Source organism: Panulirus ornatus, chromosome 38 (genome assembly GCF_036320965.1).
Source record: "Panulirus ornatus isolate Po-2019 chromosome 38, ASM3632096v1, whole genome shotgun sequence".
NCBI classification, from domain to species: Eukaryota; Metazoa; Arthropoda; class Malacostraca; order Decapoda; family Palinuridae; genus Panulirus; species Panulirus ornatus.
The window spans coordinates 4,126,224-4,149,023 of NC_092261.1; the positions used below are offsets into that span (position 1 = coordinate 4,126,224).

Sequence of the window (22,800 nt, forward strand, 5' to 3'; positions counted from 1 at the left end):
ACGACTCAACAAATACATTTCATCCTAAAACAGGGGGAAAATAAAGGTAAGCAAGACTTTCGAAATCATCGAGCATCGACCATCTAGGGTTACACCGTGACCTTAGGCAAGCCTCTTATGGTACACCAATCACAGCAGCCTCGACTATTGTAGCAATATCATCACCAGCCAGTCGTGGCGATAACTGACTCTAACACTGACCAATCACAAACCAAGCTTTTACACGTTAGGCAAATGAGGCGCAAGCCTGACTCCTCCAGCAGGTGTATCTGACGAACAAAAAGGATGTGAGGCGCTGGTGCAAGATACATTGTCGTGGTGCAGCTGACACCGTCAACAACCTCGCCTCCTGTACTTCTATCGTAAGATACTCCCGTTATCTTGCACACATATATATATATATATATATATATATATATATATATATATATATATATATATATATATATATATATATATATATATATATATATTATCGGCAAACACAGGGAATATTGTAAATGTTGTTACACAGTCCAAGCGAGGAAATTAAAGGGGTCAGCGTTTTGCCCATAGCACGAATTCAGGCAACAGACTCCACACTGGAGTTTGATTTACTTTTTATGTAGACGTATAACTTCCGTGTCCACTGACAACACTGATCGTCCATATCACTGTGTGATGATATCAGCAATAGATCTGTTTCTCGAAAGCACAATAAATGTGAAGATAGATAACGGCAGCGTAATGGAGAAATTTTAAATCTTTTACTGCTCACGTTTCGATACAGCTTTGTTTGTTTCGAACTGAAGACCTGCAAAGTTCCAGCTACTACTATTCTAATGAATTAATGTGAAATAAACATAACTGACACATCAAAAAGGGTCACCCAAGTGGCTCAAGATTTATTCGCTACGTCATCAGGAGGAGGTTGATACTGTAGGTCACATGTCATAGTTGTTGGAGAGAGATAAACTGAATATAGACCAGGAACAGGTGAACGAAAGCAGTATTCTATCGTCTTTCTTATCTTTAAGTGAAACATGACTATCACATGGATAAGAAGGGATAGATTTACGGTTGAAAGGGCGGATCTTCCGCCATTGTTCACTGAGAATATGCCTTCGTGTTTTCGTTTTCCTTACCCGTGCAGATGAACAGTGTCTCATTTCATTCCACACAGGATATATTATGGTGCGTCGTCGTCCCTTGTTCAAGACGACGAACGTGAAGGACCGTGCAAAGATCGTGTTGATGTGGGTAGATGGCGAATCTCCCCGCGACATTGCACTTCAGTTCGAAACCAGCGTGTCCACCGTCTACAGGTGGATAAGACGGTGGCGGAAGGAGGGCAACGTTTGCAACAGACGATGCACTTCTTTACCGAGGAGAATTCCAGGAGCGCCTGGTCCACTGACGGGTCAACAGAACGCTCCTCTGCTTCCAGCCAATTTGGTGGACGTGCCTAAAGCTTACCAGGTCTACTGTGGACCAAGTGCATTTCCCTATGGCTTCCTGGGGACAGAGGAGAGCCGTCACACGCCGGATCTCACTGAATGTATGGACCTACGCACGAAAACCCACAACACTCGACACAGTCTGGGGTGCACCGAAGTCACTTCCACCTCGAAACGATATGTGACGAGGGATGAGGACAGAAACTCGCTTGCTGTGCCTCCTGAAGGCAGATGGTGTTGGGGACTGACATCACTTTACCAGAATCATCCGCCGGTCTTACGTTGAACACAGTTCTGGTCACCTGTTGCTCCTTGTGAGCTCATGTGACGGGAAAAATAATGTCTATAAGATGGATCATCGCTAATCACTATATAATGATCTGTAATTAAACTCATTATAAATGAATATACCCTTCAGGATCACATGAAGACCTCTGTTTGTGTGGATGATGTTAAATGTTAAATGTCTGCGAATTGTTTATAATGAGTAGACCACAATATTTTGTATAGAACATATAGGACGGAATTCCATTACGACATAGGGTATTGCATCAACCGAAGGTGACTAGACCTTCAAGTGAAAGTTATAAGTTATAGGTGAAAAGTTGTAGTTATCTGAAGATTTAATAGATATGACCACAGTGTTGAACCTGTATTTTCATTATCTATATCATCCTTCGATACTAAGTCATATGACATGCATATTCACTGACTGATATATCTATCTGCACTTATACAGGTTATCACCTGCTATCATATATACTATCAAAGACAACTACCAAAAGCAAAATATTTGGTTCAGACGCATTTTCTTGTTAACATCCTTCCCTGTCTGTAAGGACATCCCTAAAGACACGAGATGTTATACAAAAACGATCATAGAATTCTGTTACATGACTGACACAACTCGGTTCATATACTGACGTCAGGCATTTCTCTTCCAGCACGTCCATTGTTACGTTCTTTTTCCATTTATGTCCCAAAGTTCGCCTCCATACAACACCGTCGGCACTACTATACCGTCAAACATACCCACAGTTGCCCCCTTACTCACCCTATGAAACCCCGCAACTCCCACAGTCCCGTCTGTTACCATGTCTACTCCCAGGTTTCTAAGTCACTCCACCTCCTCCGAGTTCTCCCTATTCAAACTCACTCAGATCAAATCTGTCGCGTCACAAGAAACAGAATGATATAACTGGTAATTTGGGGCGTCCCCCTGAGTAAAAGAACAAAGTGTCGAAGATTTTCTGAGAACGGGCCAGCAGCGCTCACGGATACCCCCACTAAGCACTGATTACTAAGTTAGATAACGCGAGCCTTGGAATCTCCCATGATTTACCACATCATATCAATATTTCTTAACTTTTATGTAGCATTTGATTGGCTGATAGACAAGTATAAGTCAGGGAATCGCTTATATGATAAGGACTTAACATCTCTTTTGTGATTCATATCCGTATCATTATGCACATTAAAGGCGGGTGTGTGTGTGGAGGTCAGTGATGATGGCGGATGTGGCGAATCTGTTGTTGATCGTGACTGTGGTGGATGTCCTCCCTTCCCTCGCCCTGCTGCCGCGCCCTGATGGTAAGTCCACAGATGTAGCCACTCTGGTCCACACACATTTGCCGTGCATCATCCTAGCACTTGTCATCAGTTCATAGCTGGTCTCACACTTTGCCATGTGGCTGTCTTCTCAGCTGTTACCCAGGCTCCATCAACCTTGTGGTATGCCCATACTTGTAGTCACAGTCCATCACGTAACCTGTGATCAGGTCGCCTCACCTGGATGTTAACCATCCATCCATCTGTGATCCTGCACTGGGGGAAAGAAGCTGTTTACACATCCCAGCTCTTTTCATACTTGAATGTACTTGAATGTATATTTCTTTTAAATATAAAGCGCTTGTGATAAATATGGTAGTAACTGTTTGCCCTAATCTTAGTCTTCTCAAATTTTCGACATACATATATACTATGCCATTTACCCATCTATATACCAGCCCCGATTTAGAATGAGACATTGGCTTGACTATAGCAGAGTGTTTTGAACATGATTCGAACTCAGGAAGGGCTGTATATGATTCACTGTTAGCAAAGCTAACTATCGAAATGAGTTACAGTAGCTAGTTACATAGTTTCATTATTTGCTGATATACCACTCTTGTTCCCAGTTGTTGTGGAGACGCTGGGCGTGGCAGGCGGGGCGGTGGAGGCGGTGCTGGCCAGAGAGCGGCCGCCCCACTGCTCTGTCATCCTCCTCACAGACGGCACCACCTCGGCCACCACTGTCTTCACGGTACGTCAACGCCCTCATACAACACGTGTTTTGTGGCTTATCATAATGTACCAGCAACCCACAGTCTCCTCTCACCCACAGTGTCCTCATTCTTGCTCACATCCTGTAATTATGTCACTTCAGGAGCTGGATAGGCTGCGCATCCCGTTGGGGCTGGCGGTGTTCGAGGTGACAGGAAAGGACAAGAACCCCAACATGACGCAGCTTTCCTGGATGGTCGACGAGGCTCGGCGAGTAAGTTACTTATAGTAGTAATAGTGATCTCCCTCACAGCAGCTGTTAGGAGGGCTGATCAGTCACAGCTCTTATGTGGTGGATTGGTCATTAGTGATACTAGTCAAGAAATGGAGTGAAAATCATTGTTTCCTCGTAGTTATCTTCACCGAGATGGCAGATATGTACGATGAGATCTCCTATGCATCTTGTGAGACTAATAATGAAGATTCCCACTTTTTTTTTCAACCCAGGTCATTCGTCAAGCGTCCCTCCCGCTAAGGCTTTCTGCGCCGTTCCATGAATAGGATTTTTCTCTCGTCATTCATCCTCTCACTCCTGATTGAGTACTGTGGGTCAGGGATGGTCAGTACCTTGCTCATTTCACGAAGCTTTCTGATCAGGATTCCTTTGAATAGGACAGAGGGACGGATGCCGTCTGCATCTGCGACGAAGTGGATTCCTCCCAGTCATTCACACATGAGAGAGAGAGAGAGAGAGAGAGAGAGAGAGAGAGAGAGAGAGAGAGAGAGAGAGAGAGAGAGAGAGAGAGAGAGAGAGAGAGAGAGAGAGAGAGAGAGAGAGAGAGAAGTGAACCACTATCTGAGGTGCTACCATACTTGCCAAGATTCCTTCCTATCTCTTGAATAAGGCCGGGGAGCCTGCCAGAAAATATTCGAACAATAATACAGTATGGATATCATACCTCCTGGTGTGCAAAGCTCTCAGAATGATGACAAAGACATTAAGATTACCAAGATGATAAGCTATTACTTGTATGTATACATAACGTGGTATGTAAGTTACTATCATTAGCGATTTTGCCGAAAGTTAAGGCTCATCTGCAATCATATCTTTTCCTCAACGCCTTTTGACAATTGTACATAATTTCTCTCCTTGCTAGCTACAGCCAATCAACACGCAGATAATCATTTAGTTTCGAAAGAACTTTTGAGAGAGGTTACAATGTTTCTGAGGCGAATTCAGGCAACACTTACCTTAGTTTGTGTACGTCAACAGCTGCGGCAGGTGTCGGGATGCGTGACGTTGGTGGTGGTGAGCGACGACCCAGCCTTCCTGGCCGCCTCGGCCGAGTGGTCCCTCAAGGGTCTCCTCCTGACGTGGCCCAATAAACTCCTGGCCGTAACCCGCCGGCCCCTTCAGGACCTGCCACACCTCTACACCTCCCTCTACATGATAAACGCCATGTTGATCATCATGGACACCTCTGCATCCTTTTCCAGGTAAGATACCATGTTCGTTACCTCTAATACTACCGTAAAGTTCCAAAGTAGTGGTCAGCCACTATGCCCCATGGTTGACACTGCTGCAGTATCCACCATGAGTAACTTTTGGTGTTGTTTTTAATCCTCTTTGGGAGGACGCAGAGGCCTGTGAGACTGACGAGTATTACTGAGTCTTCCAGAGACCCTTGGTCTTTAGAAATAAAGTACGACGATACTTTATTTCTTCTTCTTCTTCCAGGTGTAGTATATACATACACCCGCCCTACAGACCCCCAGAGGCCCAGGTGGTCCGGGTTGCCTCTTGGTCAGAAGTCCATGGTCTTACACTGGCCACCCACCTCCCGCTCTTTCCTGAAAAGTTCTCTAGGTAGGTCGGTCAACCCCTCTCTTTCTTGAGTGGTTAACCACAAGTATGGGTAAAGGAATCGAAAATTATATGGTCATATATAAAGAATAAGTTACGGAACATCAGACCCAGCCAGTCGTTGGTGTATTGGACAGGTTCGAGTACAGACCAACGCTTGTGGCGGCAACAGAGGAGTATCCTTCCTACGTGGAAAAGGGCTCAGCTTGGACCCCTGATCACCTGGACTACAAGGGACCCGTGATACAGCTTCTGAAGTTGCTTGCAGATAACTTCAATTTTACGTAAGTTACCCTACCGTTGCAGTGAAGCAGCTCGGTATAACAAGCAAGGCAGGCATGGGTCTCTCATAGTAGTGAAGGTGTACACACCTACTACCTGTGGTGTAGAGGTTAGCGTTGCTGACCATGGTGCATTTATGGGCCGTCAGGAGTCAAGCCCACATAGGCTCGAATCCTGGATGGGGCAGTGCATTACTCCAAACGCTGTTAGTAAATATTCTATGTAGATGAGAAAAGATTCAAATTGCTTGTAACATGGTATCAACTTGATGCAGCGAGGGTCACCCAGCTGTTTGGTCATCATACTCCATCCTCCCTTACCTTTACTCTTTGATTTCCTCATCACTATTTTCTGCATAAGTTTGTGACTGCAAACACTTTTTCTGACGCTGTATGGACTCAAAATCAGTCGTCCATAACACATATGGTGTTAGTCACAAGGAAGGCTGCGTAAGCACCACTTTGACATCCTAACTTTCACACAGCCAAAGTAGTGTTTCATGTAACTGACGTGTGTATGATACGTGCACTGTGATATCGTTCAGTTCTAGATATGTCAGGTGTGGTGGTGTTAACATCTGTCTCACTAGGTACACGTACGTGCGGCCGCCGGACGGGAAGTTTGGCAACAAGGAGCCTGATGGGACCTGGACTGGCATGGTGGGGATGGTGGGCAGGAAGGTGAGTGTGTGGACCCTCATCCTCACTGCATAGACCATCACCACCTCACCGCCATCACTCTATCCTCGATACCACTGACCTTTGATCTCAGTATTTCAACACAACCTGGGCAGCACTGTCGGTCAGAATGCTGTGCTCCGTACCATACCTCGCTCTCACGTTATCGTGCCACACCCGTTCAACACCGCCTCATACCACCAACTGTCCTGTTAGATAGTTCGTCCAATGTATCATTTTCTTTCCTTCAAAGGCCATTAAAGTTTAGGCATTCTCTCTTCTAATATTGATCCTTCCACATCTCATCTAACTGTTTTACACATTTTTTTTCTAATATTCTACTTTAATGCGTAAATGTAGGAGGCGGACATGGGTATAGGAGCGTTCACACTGACTGCCGTGCGTTCTGAGATGGTGGACTACATGAGATTATTTGTAGACGACGCGGTTAAGATCATAGGCGGTCGAGGGCGGCCTGAGGTGGCTCCGTGGGGGTTCCTGCTGCCTCTGGGACCCCTGGTGTGGCTGGCCATCTTAGTGGCGGTGGTAGTGGTACCCATGCTGGCGTTGCTGCTCTTGTTCTGCTTCCCCCGTAAGGTTAAACAGAGGGACACCTGGAAGATGGACAATACTTTCTTGTACTTCCGCGTATTATTACAACAAGGTAAGTCAATCGATGAAGGTATATGTATCATGACAAGGGAGAATCGGAGGGACAGTTGTGGAAACGATTAGTCCAGACACAGGTCTTATTTCTCAAACGTTTTGACCATCCTCAAACGTTTTAGTGTAACGTTCTTCAGAGACTGACAATGCAATGATGGTACGCAAGTTGACATGACAAATGGAGTACCTTCCCTTCATCGTTTGTTATGCTCTCATGATGATATCTGCTTGAAATGAATAAATCTGTTTTTCCTCTTTTCTTTTTGAACTATCATGACGCTGGTGTTTCTCGTAAACAAGGATACAGCCAAGAACCCGGCGAGAGGTGGTGGGAGCGTCTGCTGCTGGGGTCGTGGATGGTGATGACGCTGTTGTTCGTCCGGAGTTACGACGGTAACCTCATGTCTATGTTGGCCGTCAGGTACATCCCACAACCCTACCAAACCCTGAGGGACGTGTTGGACGACCCCTCCGCCACCATGATCTGGGAGGGTGGCAATGTTTACATGCAGTATCTTATGGTAAGACATGCCTATTGTACAGGGGATGGGGGCACCAATTATACAAAACTAATTTCGACAGAAGTTGCATCACTATATGTACTTCATATGTATCGAATTGCAGGGAAATAAACATGAACAATCACCTCATCTTAGGCTTCATGATATCCATAACTCATAATAACAGATGATAACTCATGATGAGTCCCAGTGAGGCGGGGCTGGTCTCACCCTGTTGGTGGATAAGCTGAGAGGAAAGAGCCCCAATCAACGAGTTTGCACCATCAACAGTACGACGATGTCAGCGTAGGTATCCTCACTCCAAAGGGGTCCAGACAACAGTGAAAGCAACATATGGGAGTGTATCAATACACATATACCCAGAGAATAACCTGGTTGACGTTCTGCAGGCTGCTGAGGGTGGTATATACCGCGAGGTGATGGACACCGTGAAGGATGGTCGCCTGATGTGGGTGTCGTCGACGGAGCATAGGCGGAGTATGGAGAGTCTGGTGGTGCACGGCCGCCACGTCCTCTTCGTCGAGGAGAAAGGGAGCAGGTCCATCATTGCTGACCTCTTCTCAGAAACAGGTGGTTAGCGGGGCACTGTTTGGCCAGACGTCAGATAACGTTAATGACATTTAGCACAAAAATGTCTTTCTTTTTTTGCCTTCCATTATGCAAAGCATATATAGCTCTCCTTCAGGGATAAAAGGTCATTAAAAGGCATTTTTTCCTTTGGCCATTACTTGACCATTGTCAACCAACTTAGTTCGACAAACTTACATACTTTTTTCTTGTTATATCTATTGTTCTTAAGTATCTCTGCACTTGAAGTGGTGTTGAAGAACTGTGTTGTAAGGTCAGAAGTCCCTGAAAAATATATCTGTTACTCTTCCTTCAGTTTAAAGGTATAACACATGGGGGAACGAAATTCATTCTATAACTGCTGTGCGCACTAAGCTCGAATTCTGAGCCCCACAGGATGAGCACTAAGCTTTAATTCAGAGCCCCACAGGACGAACACTAAGCTCTAATTCTGAGCCCCATAGGACGAGCACTAGGCTCGAATTCTGAGCCCCACAGGACGAGCACTAAGCTCTAACTCTGACCCCCACAGGACGAGCACTAAGCTCTAATTCTGACCCCCACAGGTCGAGCACTAAGCTCTAATTCTGACCCCCACAGGACGAGCACTAAGCTCTAATTCTGACCCCCACAGGACGAGCACTAAGCTTCATTTCTGACCCCCACAGGACGTTGTGACTTTTACACATCTAAGGAACATTTCTTCCCGAATTCTATGAGCATGATCGGTCAGAAGCACCATCCCCTCGTCCCTGCCTTAAGTGAGAGGTAAGTTAAGAGTTAAGTTGAACGTTACAGTCACTCGCTGGTCTATGAGGCTTAAAGGAAATTTAGTTCCTTGTACAATTTGTTTGTGTTCATGTGATTACACATTTCTATGTGCACAACGCGGGGAGGGAATTCGACATCCCTGAGGCTACACTACTTGAACTTCTGCTTTACTCATACTGGTTCCTAAGCTTCTGTATGTGGTCCTGGTTCACTGATTGATTGCTCAATTCATTCCATTCACACTCGTATTATGCCGTCTCTTAACCTTGGATATATGTACCATGCCTATACTCTTGTGTGTGGGTGTGTGTGTGTGTGTGTGTGTGTGTGTGTGTGTGTGTGTGTGTGTGTGTGTGTGTGTGTGTGTGTGTGTGTGTGTGATTCTCATTATTTCAGTAAAATTTTGATGTATGACTTCTGTAGACACATATGAAAAAAATTGAATAAACATAAATTTCGTTTCCTACCACTCTTGCCAAATGGTGTAGCAAATAGTAGAAAAATCCATAACTGGTAACAATATCTATCAAACAGGGAAAACAAATTGATTGGTTTGATACATAGAGACAGTCCAACTGCAAAAACTAATACAAATGTTCACCTTTGATTCAAAGTAGATGTTTCTTGATCTGGTCTGATTTTAGGTCTATCCGCCTGTGATATTTCTGGCATATCGTCTCCCCACAGCATCAAGTACGTGAAGCAGTTCGGGATATTTGATTACTGGATGAGGAGCTTCAAAGATAATTCCACCGTATGTCTTCATCCTCCCACCAGGATCACCATTAAGACTACCCTCGCTCTCTCCAACCTCTGGGTGAACAATGAGTCACACAGCGTCACATGATGACAATATATTGTAAAACGAAGAAGAGGAAAAAAACATTTTGTAAAGCTTTCTGATATATTCTTTTTTGAACTTAAATCTTCCTTATTATATTTCAGGTGTCATGAATAAACTCCATTCTTGATAACTGTTATTCATAATGTATCAACAATCTGGATTAAAATTCTTTGCTGACATACAACAGAGCCACTGTACCACTGTGTTAACACCTACCTGACGGAGACGACCTCGTTCATTTCAGGGAATGTTCGTGGTGCTCGCTGGTGGCCACGCTGCTGCTCTCCTGCTGCTCTGTCTCGAGATTCTCGCTGCTCGTCTTATACCGACCCACAAGCAGGACCCAGGGCGCTCCTGGAGAGACTACTGAACAGAGTACAAAGTCATCTTAATTCCAGATCAAGCAAGGAAGAGGATGACCCCCTCAACATTGACCCTTCAGCGCCCAGCACTCCACAGTATTTCACCCACACAGCTCAATACCTGCCGAGCACAATGGATGAAATGTACTTCTGTCATGTTGATTTGACATTATTCCACACGTCATAAGAAGATAATTAGGTTTCCTGTTCTATTAACAAGCTTGAAGTGCGAAATTGACCTTCTCAGATAAGTATGTACATACCACCATTGTGCATACAGTATTTGAGTACCAAAATCTACACATATACTCCTGGCAGCAACATTCATTACATAAAACAATAATCGTATAATTTACATAATCATTTTCTTATGCAGTGGGGTATCACGTAAGATAGTGATGATAACAAAGCATTTTTCGTGACTGGATGATTCTGTGTTTTTCTTTATCCCTGAATACATTTGCCTCATAGTGTATGTCAATCGAAGAGACATAAATATTACATTATCATACCAAGGGAAAATGTAACAGACCATTTTACACGGGAGAATTAACCGTAAGAATTATGTGATAACTTCTGTGCACATTATGTGATAACTTCTGTGCACATTATGTGATAACTTCTGAGCACATATCAATTACCAGTTCATGTTATGATCTAAGCTTCCGTTATACTCTTTATACTCAAACCAGAGATTCAATCCTGTTTTGAAAATAATTTTCTTACATTTGTTTGATATATTACATTGGAAACATCTGTGATTGGTGCATATGCTCCTATAAGAGATATACCGTATAAAAAAAAATGTCTCGTGCGAGGAAAACCAGATACACACCGAGGTAATTGAGCCTAAACATCTGAGTTTACACGCACATCGCCAGGCTCCTCAATCACACAAATCTCAATTTTTCTGCCGAAATGATACCGTCGAAACATGGCATTTTCTTTTTTCTCTTGTTTTTGTCCTGAAGGTTATCCAATCCTGGATCAAAGCTCACGCACTCGACCAATGATGCGCAGGCCTGACTCCTGCAGGAGGCGTGTCCAACGAACACAAAAAGGATGTGAGGCGCTGGTGCAAGATACATTGTCGTGGTGCAGCTGACACCGTCAACAACCTCACCTCCTGTATTACTATTGTAAGACACTAGCACTAACTTGTGTGATATTTGATTACTTCAGCAAATTATGTTTAGTCCTGGTTTTCGCCTTCTCATAAATTTGAGAATTTGAATAAACGCATATATATATATATATATATATATATATATATATATATATATATATATATATATATATATATATATATATATATATATATATATATATATATATATATATATATATATATTTGTACGTGAGGGAGTTTAAGTTAAAGACAGCACAGCAAGAGGAAGTTGCAATACAACATTCTGTTGCGTCTGAATTCTATGCAAAACATCATTGCCGCTGTTCGAACTGCTTCAGATCAGAATGAACACCTGTTCGTCGAGACAGTGAAGCTTCTGCCATAATACATCAACACGATCGAGATGGCGTAAGTTTGCGAGTGTATGTGTGCACTTCAACTGTGCCTCTTTTCACTCCACACAGGAATGTTATGGCACGTAGGCGTCGAGCGTTCAAGACGACGGATGTGGACGACCGCGTAAAGTTCCTGTCGATGTGGAAAGACGGAATGTCTGTCCGCGACATCGCACACGAGAGCGGCATCAGTCTGTCGACTGTCTACAGGTGGATAAGACTATGGCGGAAAAAGGGCTACATTTACTCAAGACGTTATAGCTGCTTGCCTACGATGGTTCCAAGAGTGCAGAACTCAGTGAACGTTCCGTTGAACACGTCTCTACTTCCAGCCACCTTTGTGGATGGTGCTGTCACTTCCCATCTGTACTACAGACCAGACATATTCCCTCATGGTTGTCTGAATGCAGAGGGGAATTACCGCCCGCCTGCCTTCCCTGACTGTGTGAATTATTGTGATGTGCACCAGGAGGTTCGACGCAATCTGGGACATACAGAGTTCGCTTCAGACCCAGAACGAGTCGTGACACAGAATAAAGCCAGTCAGTCAGTCCTCGTAGAACCTGGAGCATGGCGGTGGTATGGGGCCGACAACACAACAGATAGTGAACATAGGTCAGGTAGTCTATGTCGAATCACTGGTGAATAACTGTGACGCAAAGGGAGTGTCAGCCAACAACACTGCCAGACAAATACTGTAAAAGAAATAAACACTTTATGCATGTATACTTGAGAATGCCTATGCTGAGACGACAATTCATGAACGTTATGTATAGGTAACTACAGTACGATAAGTTCTGATTAATTGTGAGCTATAACTGGAATGGAAGGTTTTTGAATAGAGGATATTGTGTCATCATATGGTAACTGAAGTGATAGATGCAAACGGGGGATGATGTTCGACGAATTTGTTGTGAACAAAATATCTTGAAGAAATGGTTACCATGTAATACGTTTTTCATTAAACATATAATTCCTCGAAAGAAGTTATGTGATATACATATTTATACCTCATTATGTTAGGTGTTTATATATATATATATATATATATATATATATATATATATATATATATATATATATATATATATATATATATATATATATATATATATATATATATATATATATATATATATATATATATATATATATGTGTGTGTGTGTGTGTGTGTGATTTTCATACACATCCTCTTGGATATTTCATTTTCGCGAAAGTTGCAACATTCTTTAGAACATGAAGAAGAGTCACACACCAAAAATAAGGAAGATAACTGGAGAACTCATAATGAGAGATAACTGTAGGAAATATGAAAGAAAAATGGTCTAATAAGGGTATACAGGTTCATCATAGCAACAAATCCTAAACAGTAACACACGAGTCCAGAAAACTAAAAAAATGACACACGTCTCATTAGCCTACGACAAGGGTATCTTCCAACCTGTATTCTCATACTCCATCTGTTCTGGATAATGCACTTACGTTACAACTAGATGACGTTACTCATTTTGATAATGTAGTCACCCTAAAGCTCTTGCAGTCCTTTGAGACGAAAAATCCAGCAGACCTTCAGACAGATGATATCCTTCACCTGACAAGTACTACACCAGTCAAATGTATTTTCATTTTTGCTTTATTCTGACAATGCAAGCGTGAAAGGGATCTGATCTCAATCTACTCTAGTTTAAAAGGGATCTAACCCCAAGCACATAAGTCTAACTCTAAAGGGTAGCTCTGAAAAGTGTTTATTTTCGTATCTATACATTCATCTATCCATTTATAACTACCCCAGCGCCTCTCTTAAAGAATCAGTCTTGGTGTTACGTGGGATCTCTTTCCAGAGGGGCCTAGAGTCCAAGTTTGCGCTACTTCCAATGGTTGGGAAATATGAAATCCATTACAATTTGAGTTCTTTGAAGAGACTGTACTCAGTGAGCAGCTCCTCACTCCGAAGGGAGTCCATCAAATCCAGCTACTGGAAGTAGCGTAACCTTGAAGCTGCAGGGGTCCTTTTAGAAGACGTGGTCCCAGGGTCATAGGATTCTAATGAATGATATAGATCGATAGATAGGATATAGATAGGAGTATAGATAGATTGAAAACATGACTTTCACATAAGAATGTAAACTATATTTCTACAATCATTAGATTAAAATGAGGCATAAGCGTTATAGAGAAAACCAGGGTAGTGTTAAGAAACACTAAATCAATACAAGTAGCAGCAGTTAAGATACATGATATGGTTGATGTGTATGGATGTACCTGTGAGTCTTATAGTGACGTAACGAACACCATGTCGAGGAGGGGCGTAATAATACTTACTGATGATTCTACTGAGCACCCGAGGTAAACCAGCAACTACTTTTGTGGAACTGGAAGCTTTGATATCACTTACCATACCTGAGTCCTGCTCTCTGTACCTCTAATCTTTGATGTATACTTATTGACGAATTCAGACGAAAGAAAAATCATTTTAGTGTTCTATTTACTCTAAATGGTAGGGTCAGACTGGAGACGATCAAGCCTGTAAGAGACCAACACATTAATATTCTCCACAGTCCACATTCATACGATCCTGTACAGCTGGAGTGCGGGTGTAGAGGGTAGTGATGATGGCTAGTGCGACGGCTCTAACAGCACGGTTGTTGACCCTGTCTGTGGTGGCTGTCCTCCCCTCTCTCGCCCGGCCACCTCGAATTCCTTATGGTAAGTCGACAAATATAGTCACCCTGCATGACTTGGTTATCTTCCCGGTTGTCGTGATGCTATATAGCCAAGGGGGAAAGTAAGTGCTGTTGGAGGAAATAATTGACAGTCATTAGAAAGGTATTCTTTTCCAAACTGATTATTACTCTCTGAGGCTATGGGAACCTTACAATTAAGTCAGAAGTGAGTGCTAATGTACTACCTATTATCAAATGTCTAATGTAATTATGAAATCTTGTTTTCTAAGATAATTGTCATTTCCTCCCTCACTCTCAGGTGATGGAGAGACTCTGGGAGCAGCAGGCGGGGCGGTGGAGGCGGTGCTGGCCAGAGAGCGGCCGCCCCACTGCTCCGTCATCCTCCTCACAGACGGCACCACCTCGGCCACCACTGTCTTCACGGTACGTCAACACTCTGCCTCACCTTGACACCCTCACACAACCACTGATGTGTGGCTTACTGTCGTAAACTACCCACTCGTAGTATCTTCTCAATGATATCACAAGACTGTACTCTACATCCCTTAACTTTAGGTCACTCCCTATAACTTCAGGAACTGCCGAGGCTTCGGATCCGGCTAGGGCTGACGGTGTTCGAGGTGGCAGGAAAGAACCAGAGCCCCAACATGACGCAGGAGCAGCTTTCCTGGATGGTTGGCGAGACTCGGCGGGTAGGTCACGTTCAGAAAAAATAACTAGGGTTGTGGTGGGGAGATATTGGTCACTGTCAGCAACACTGGAGTGGGAACTTCATGTTGGTCTCAGCCAAAATATAGTAATTAGTCCAGGAACTTGTTGAGGTCACTGGCATCTCTGGTAAAGCAGGTGGGTCACAACACATGAGATCATTAGGTCACCTCATAAATGAACCACGCCAACATCCACACTAAGGCTTGGTCACATCCGAGGCAAAGGTCAGGTACCACTTCTATCAGTATGTGGACATCAACAGATGCTGCAGGCTTCGGGGTGCGTGACGATGGTTGTGGTGAGCGACGACCCAGCCTTCCTGGCCGCCTCGGCCGAGTGGTCCTTCAACGGCCGCCTCCTGACGTGGTCCAACAAACTCCTGGCCGTCACCCGCCGACCCCTTCAGGACCTGCGACACCTCTACACTTCCTTCTCCATGACGAACTCCATGTTGATCATTAAGGGCACTCATGCAGCCCATTCCAGGTTAGCCACCATTTCTTCCAGGTAAATGATCCCACAGTGGTTCATTGAACAACAAGCAACCATGTCTCTCATGGTTGGCGTTGGTGTAGTCTCCACTAACACAGTGATTGGTCATTACCTAAGGCGGCTGTTGCACTGAGGCTCCGCCACATGAGTAGCAGCCATCAGCCAAAAAGTACCCACTATGCAGATGTCTGGTAGTCTGTAATGTTTACATGCTACGTGTCTTATGTTCAGTGGATACCCCATGAAAATATTGTATCAGAGGCCCACCATCGCTCAAGCACTCCTACACCACTTCAGAACGATCTAAATCCAATTTTTGGATGGGAAACGAGGAGATATGTACTTGAGTGTATGAGGGAATGCTAAGTACCACAAGTTGCCTGTATCCATCGTTGACGGAATTATTTCCGAGTTGTAGACTACGCACTATCGTACTTACACTATCAGTTTGGTCGAGGCGCTACTCATGTTTACAGACACGACCTTCATGAGGATGGTCTGAAAGTCTTCTGTGGACACTTTGTTACTGTCATTCAGGCGTTATTTTTTTTTCAAGGAGTGTACGTAACTGCAGAACTAACAGGTTGAACACAAGGTCCCAAGATTTGTCATAATGAGAAAGAAGGTGCTCACATTGTTATGTTTGCAGGTGTGATATATACGTGCACCTGCCCTACAGACCCCCGGAAGCCCAGGTGGTGCAGGTTGCGTCCTGGTCGACCGTACGTGGCCTCACGCTGGCCACCCACCTCCCGCTCTTCCCTGACAAGTTCTCCAGGTATTTGGGACGAGACTTATTTCTGTGTACCGCCAGGTGTCATAACTGAGTGACGTCCCACATAGTTTTATCTATGTATGGTTGCCAGGGCCCCTTTCTTGAATGGGTCCTCGTGTGATCCAGGACCCCTACAGCCACTGCAGCCCAAGGTTGCACTATATCCAGTGGCAGGGAAATCATGAACTCCTTTAGGGGTCTTCGACGAAACTATACTCCTTTTGTCATAATGTATTAAGGTAAATTTCTCAGGATTTGCAGTTCATGGTCGATATTGGCATAGCAATGTGATTTTTTTCATTTCCCCAAACAAGAATAGATATATAGATTACCTTTCCTGGCAAAGAAATATGCGTTAGATACTAGAAATTAATGGCGAACAAGTTTGGGCATAGCGAGCGACCCAGTTATACTATGGTCATGAGCAAACAAATTAGTATTAGTAACATGTTAGTAATATATCTCGACCATGCTAATCTGACCTTTTATTACCCAGACGTTCATGCATTACCTGGCTAGGTTCGCTCTCGGGGCATCGTTTCTAGCAGCGGCCTCTCACGCCCCTTCATACATGGAGAGGGAGTCCTCCAGTACGTCCCTTGGCCAACCCTTCCGATACAAAGGACCCGTGGCGCAGCTGCTGGCGGTGCTGGCAAAGAAATTCAATTTTACGTAAGTTGTAGCGTTCATGTCGACGGCGGAGGTTTGTGTACGTAACTGGTGTGGTGTGGTGAAGCTGGTTTGTAGTTCTGGTATATAACAGGGCTCTAGCTTTTCTGTGGAGATTGTAAGGGATGGTAGTGCATCTGTCCCTGTAAATTACACATGAGCACAATAGATACAACACTCTTGAAAACTGTGGTCATGTGTCTCTGGTTTTTCGACATTTCTACAGTCTTCCCTCTACACACTTCTCTCTGTGTTTTGTAGCTATAAAAGAAGTCATCCAGAACACATAAGGTGTCAGCACTGGAGACCATGCTAACGTACTACCAGATTATGAAGTCGATACATAAATGCGTCCTGCAATACTGTCTGTTTCTAGAGCTAACTTCAGGGTAAAGTGCCAACGTAAACTACCAAAAGTTTTACACATGTCATACGTGCTGGTGCCACCTTGTCTCCCCAGGTATACGTACGTGCCGCCGCCAGACGGGAAGTGGGGAACTAAGGAGGCTGATGGAACCTGGACTGGCATGGTGGGGATGGTGGGCAGGAAGGTGAGTGTAGTGTTATGTATGCCACTTATGCTCAATGGTCCTGATCAGCATAAGGCTAGAGCAATTTAGGCCGAGCTCTCAAAAGAAGTGTTCTCAATTTTCTGACCAATAAAAGCATATCTGTCAACGACGGTGCATCACGATGGACAAATTTCGTTTATTCTAAGATAGTGACTTCGCAAGGGACTAGAGAGTTGCCAAAAGACACCATGACAATAACTCATGAATCTAGAATAAAGCCTCTTTTGACCACCATCAGGATTGAGGAAACACTTTCACCTTTAGAAATGCCGACTGTGGTTTAGATATAATGTTGCAAAATCCCGTTTAATTGAAGGTTACTTTAAGAAAAATCATGAGCATTATAGACACCACCTGATTCGATCATATTTGCCATGGTGACACTAATGATAGATTAGAAGTACTAGCGTGAGTCTGAGACAAGATGATCCTCCTACTGCAGCAGGAAAGGTATCTCGTCATGTAGACGACACAAATTCAGGAGAAGGTAGATCTAATAGAGTATGATCCATTGTGGTATGAGATTCTTAAGACATGAGACTTTCATTGGAATTATAGTTTTTAACTTTCATTCATGTGATTCTGAGAAACTTGATAATGTCACATATACAGTCAGCCAAAAAAGTCTCAGTACACTATTCAAGTGACTCGTTTCATGTGAGTGGATGCAGGAGGTCGACTTTGGTGTCGGGCCTTTCTCGCTCAGTGTTGTTCGTGCTGAGATGGTGGACTACATGAGGCTATTCGTAGGCGACGCACTGAAGATCATAGGAGGTCTGGGGCGGCCTGAGGTGGACCCTTGGGGCTTCCTGCTGCCTCTGGGACCTCTGGTGTGGACGGCCATCCTGGCGGCGCTGCTGGTGGTGCCGGGGATGGTGTTGCTGCTGTTGTTCTGCTTCCCTCGTAAGGCTCCACAGAGAGACACCTGGAAGAGGGACAATATCTTCTTGTATGTCCGTATATTGTTACAACAAGGTAAATATATGAACACATTTATGTAAATATAGCAACATCATGAAATGGATGAAAGGACACTATTGTTTCCAGTGGCTCAAAGACACACCTGCAGAATATGTTATCTGTAATGTTAGCTATAACTGAACTGGTGTTGGTCATCAACAAGACTACGAGACGGAGCCTGGCGAGTGGGAGTGGGAGCGTCTGGTGTTGGGGTCGTGGATGGTGATGACGCTGGTGTTGACCAAGAGCTACTCTGGTACCCTCATGTCTATGTTGGCCGTCAGGTACATCCCGCAGCCCTACCAGTCCCTCAGAGACGTGCTGGACGACCCCTCCGCCACCATGATGTGGCCTGGTGGCACTTTTTACATGCAATTTCTTAAGGTAAGATGAATAATGACGAAGACGCCATGAATGATACAGCTTCATTGGTTTTCCATCCATTGTCAATAACAGTATTGGTAAGAAATTAAGAAATAACTTACGGTATCTCTAGAGATAGCCACGGGGTATATTCTGTAGGCTGCAAAACGCGGTGCGTTTCATGAGGTCATGAAGAGTGAGGAATATGGTCGAGTGATGTGGGTGGAGCCGCTTGAGTACCGGAGGAAGTTGGAGACGCTGGTGGTGCATGGACGTCATGTCCTCTTCATTGAGGAGAATGAAAGCAGGTCCATCATGGCCGACGTGTTCTCAGCCACAGGTGAATCATTTTTCTCCTAGCGCTAAACTAGAGATCTTTTAGAATTATACAATTTCACGTTAAGCCAATGTTAGGGAGGGGAAGGTGATCAACATACCTTTCTCAATGAATCATATCATCAGTTTACTTTGCTCTTAGTGATGAATAACATTGGTACATAACGCATGTTTGTAGTGTATACTAAGTACTGTATAACACATCGTGTAAGTTAGATGTAAAATGAAATGCTAAAGAAAATGTGGTACAAACTTTGCCTCACTCACACCAATCTTTAAGGACAGAGGTCGATATGTTAGCCGCTGCAAGAATCACTAAGCTATATTTCCAATCGCCACAGGTCGGTGTGACTTTTACACGTCCAGGGAACATTTCTTGTCTAATTCCATGAGTATGATTGGTCAGAAGGGCCACCCGCTCGTCCCAGCCTTCAGTAAAAGGTAACCTAGACTGAAAATGCTTTGTCTCTGATGATAAAAAAAAGGGTAATATTTGCCTGTGTGTATGTGTGTCATGCATGTTTTCACAGATGTGTATATGAAGATATGAGTGTCTCTGCGTGTGTGTGTGTAATTACCTATTTGCACTGTATGAGGAGGGAGTTGTACACTCGTGGGGCACCATCTCTTCTCCCGTTCGGGGAGGGAGCTCTGGAAAGGATAAGACTGAAGTCCACAATGAATAGAATAGAAACATCTTCTACAAGAATCACTCGGGTGTTTTGTCTTCCCCAGCATCAAGTACGTGAAGCAGTTCGGGATATTTGACTACTGGCTGGAGGGTTTTAAGAGTAATTCATCGGTATGTCTCCGTCCTCCTACCAGGATCACCATCAAGTCTTCGCTGGCTATTTCCAACGTCTGGGTGAATATCCCTCGTCTAGGTAAACCTTCACACAAACACACAACTTCACACAAACCCACAAAAGAAAGACATCTTTATCTTTTGACATTTATAGCAGATCTTTTCCTAACAGTTCATAAAGATGTGGAATATTAAGATTGAAGTTTTGTTCTGACATATGAAAGTGTTAACACCTGCCTGACGGAGACGACCTTCGTTCATTTCAGGGAATGTTCGTGGTGCTCGCTGGCGGCCACGCTGTCGCTCTCCTGCTGCTCTGTCTCGAGCTTCTCGCTGCTCATCTGATATAGACCATTACTACTGGCCTCGTACCACCGTGGGTCACTGATTCCCACATAAGATCGGCTTCTGGAAATAAAACTGAACTTTCCCAGTTATTCTTTTTACTCATGTAAACACCAGACCCCCTTTTTATGGGGCTCCTACAGCTTCAAAGCTACGCTACACTCAGTAGCATGGAAAGAATGGATTCCTGTGCAGTGCGAGGTTCTTCTACAATATTGTATCCATTTTGTCTATTGACAAAAATACATCTACGTCGAAGGTGATTTTTTTTTTCAGCCGCAGCGTAACCCAATGCAAGCGGAGTCCGGTAACGCCGATCTCCCAAGACCTATCTATCTATCTATCTATTTATCTATCTATGATCGGTCATTTCTGTTTGGCATCTGTTACTGAAGGAATATCAACCATTTTTTTTTCTAATCTATTGGGTCCCTTTTACACACACCCAATTGTAATGTATTATGGTAAGCTAAATTCTCTGATCGAAACAACAATTTTTCATGCTGAAGAGCAAAGGGGAAAGAGAGGGTCATTCCAAATCATCAGCCATCAGTCAGCTGACGATGACGCAACGATCAGTGACTCCGTTCACACACGGCAGGACACACCAATCACAGCAGCTGGAACTGATGCTGTAAGGCATCAGCCAATCATGACCATAGCAGCCTCCACTGTTCACCAACCCTAGATCAAGATTCGCACTTTGGACCAATGATGCGCAGGCCTGACTCCTGCAGGAGGTGTGTCTAACGAACACAACAAAAAGGATGTGAGGCGCTGGTGCAAGACACATTGTCGTGGTGCAGCTGACACCGTCAACAACCTCACCTCCTGTACTGCTACTGTAAGACCCTGTCAACCTCCCCACATTTTTTTTTATCAATAAGTCTATCAGGTTTGTTCTCACTTTGATACACACACACACACACACACACACACACACACACACACACACACACACACACACCGAACTCTGTCTGCTCGAAGTTACACAGTGAGTAAAAAGTCACCTCCTCAAGCAAGGCTGTATCGTTGGAAGTATAGTCTCGTCAAAGAACCTCTCACACCAAAGGAGTCCATCATTACCCTGCTCCTGTAAGTAGCGTCGTCTTGTAGCTGCCAGTCCTCATAAAAAGAGGTCCTGGGTTAACTATAGCTTACGAGAGGGTTGACAGAAATGTCTAACAAATATATAAAAGGAAATTGACTAAATGTCGTGAGATTTTGGGGGTAGCTAGGTGGGTGAGTGGCTCCCAGTGAAAGCAAGTTTGCATCCGGATGTGCAATACGTCCTTGACTGTTTGTTATGGTTGTCTACGACGTGGAGAAAGAGGTAAATGCAAGTGTCCTCGCCCCTGAAGCGAGTTTGCAGTATATGCTGGAAGTGAAGGAGAGGAGTTAGTGAGACTCAACATTAAACCTAATAAGTGTCATATCAAAACAACTCTACAGGCCAGACCTTTAGGTTGAAACTGCCTGTGATGAAACGTGGCTCCGGCTGTATAGCTGGCATGAGATTTACTCAATACCTCACTATAAAGAGGCTGCTAAGACAGAAACTGTCACTACAAACGGATGAAGCCAGAGTAACACTTTTCCACCAAAGGAGAAGGAGATCAACGTCCTATCTAGTGTATTAGGCTCATACAAAATATTTTTCCCTGGTCAAACTACTTCAGACAAGGACGGATTAGTTTCAGCTGCCGTAGTAGTGAGACTTACACCATAGCACATCAAAATGACAAGTTCATGATGACGTCTGTTAGTCGCGATATCTACAGAAATGAACAGTTCTATTGTTTCATTCCACACAGGACCATTATGGCGCGTGGACGTCCCTTGTTCAAGTCGGCAAGTGGGGGTGATCGTGGTAAGGTCGTGTTGATGTGGGTAAAAGGCGTGCCTCCTCGTAGCATTGCGCAGAGGATGGAAATCAGTGTGTCTACTGTCTACAGGTGGATAAGACAATATCGGAGGGAGAGAGATGTTTCCGTAAGAAACTTCGATGGTTTATCTGGGATAATCCCAGTACCGGGCCTTCTGTACCTTCCTTCAAATACCTCTCTGCTTCCAGCCACCTTGCCTGATGCTGCACACGTCTCCAAGGAATGCCGTAGACGAAATGGATCGCTCTATGACTTCCCGAAGACAAATGAAATTCGCTGTGCTCCTGCTTTGTCTGAGTATGTAGACCTACGTAAGTTAAACCACAGTGTTCGATGGAGCAAGGGTTATACTGCCTTCACCTCAGGCTTAGAACGAAGTCTGTCCAACAGCGAAGCCAAGAACTCGTCCCCCGTGCATCCTGGAG

The 22,800-nt window shown here is 44.1% G+C and overlaps 1 protein-coding gene and 1 pseudogene across 1 annotated transcript; both read left to right on the plus strand.

Moving 5' to 3' along the window:
* Positions 1–2,840: 2,840 nt before the first annotated feature.
* Positions 2,841–11,482, plus strand: LOC139760966 (probable glutamate receptor; annotated as a pseudogene).
* Positions 11,483–18,323: 6,841 nt separating this feature from the next.
* Positions 18,324–20,684, plus strand: LOC139760822 (glutamate receptor 1-like). Its single transcript, XM_071684471.1, has 6 exons — positions 18,324–18,655; positions 18,804–19,024; positions 19,163–19,343; positions 19,681–19,780; positions 20,075–20,204; positions 20,411–20,684. Exons 1-6 carry the CDS (start codon positions 18,346–18,348, stop codon positions 20,492–20,494), a joined length of 1,026 nt encoding a protein of 341 aa, XP_071540572.1. The 5' UTR covers positions 18,324–18,345; the 3' UTR covers positions 20,495–20,684.
* Positions 20,685–22,800: the final 2,116 nt, after the last annotated feature.

Bases quoted from the DNA above. Each gene is read 5' to 3' on its own strand.
- LOC139760822 (XM_071684471.1), top strand. From the start codon at position 18,346: ATGCAGGAGGTCGACTTTGGTGTCGGGCCTTTCTCGCTCAGTGTTGTT. The intron at 19,781-20,074 runs GTAACCTAGACT...TGTCTTCCCCAG, and splicing joins GTCCCAGCCTTCAGTAAAAG to CATCAAGTACGTGAAGCAGT. The intron at 20,205-20,410 runs GTGAATATCCCT...CGTTCATTTCAG, and splicing joins TGGCTATTTCCAACGTCTGG to GGAATGTTCGTGGTGCTCGC.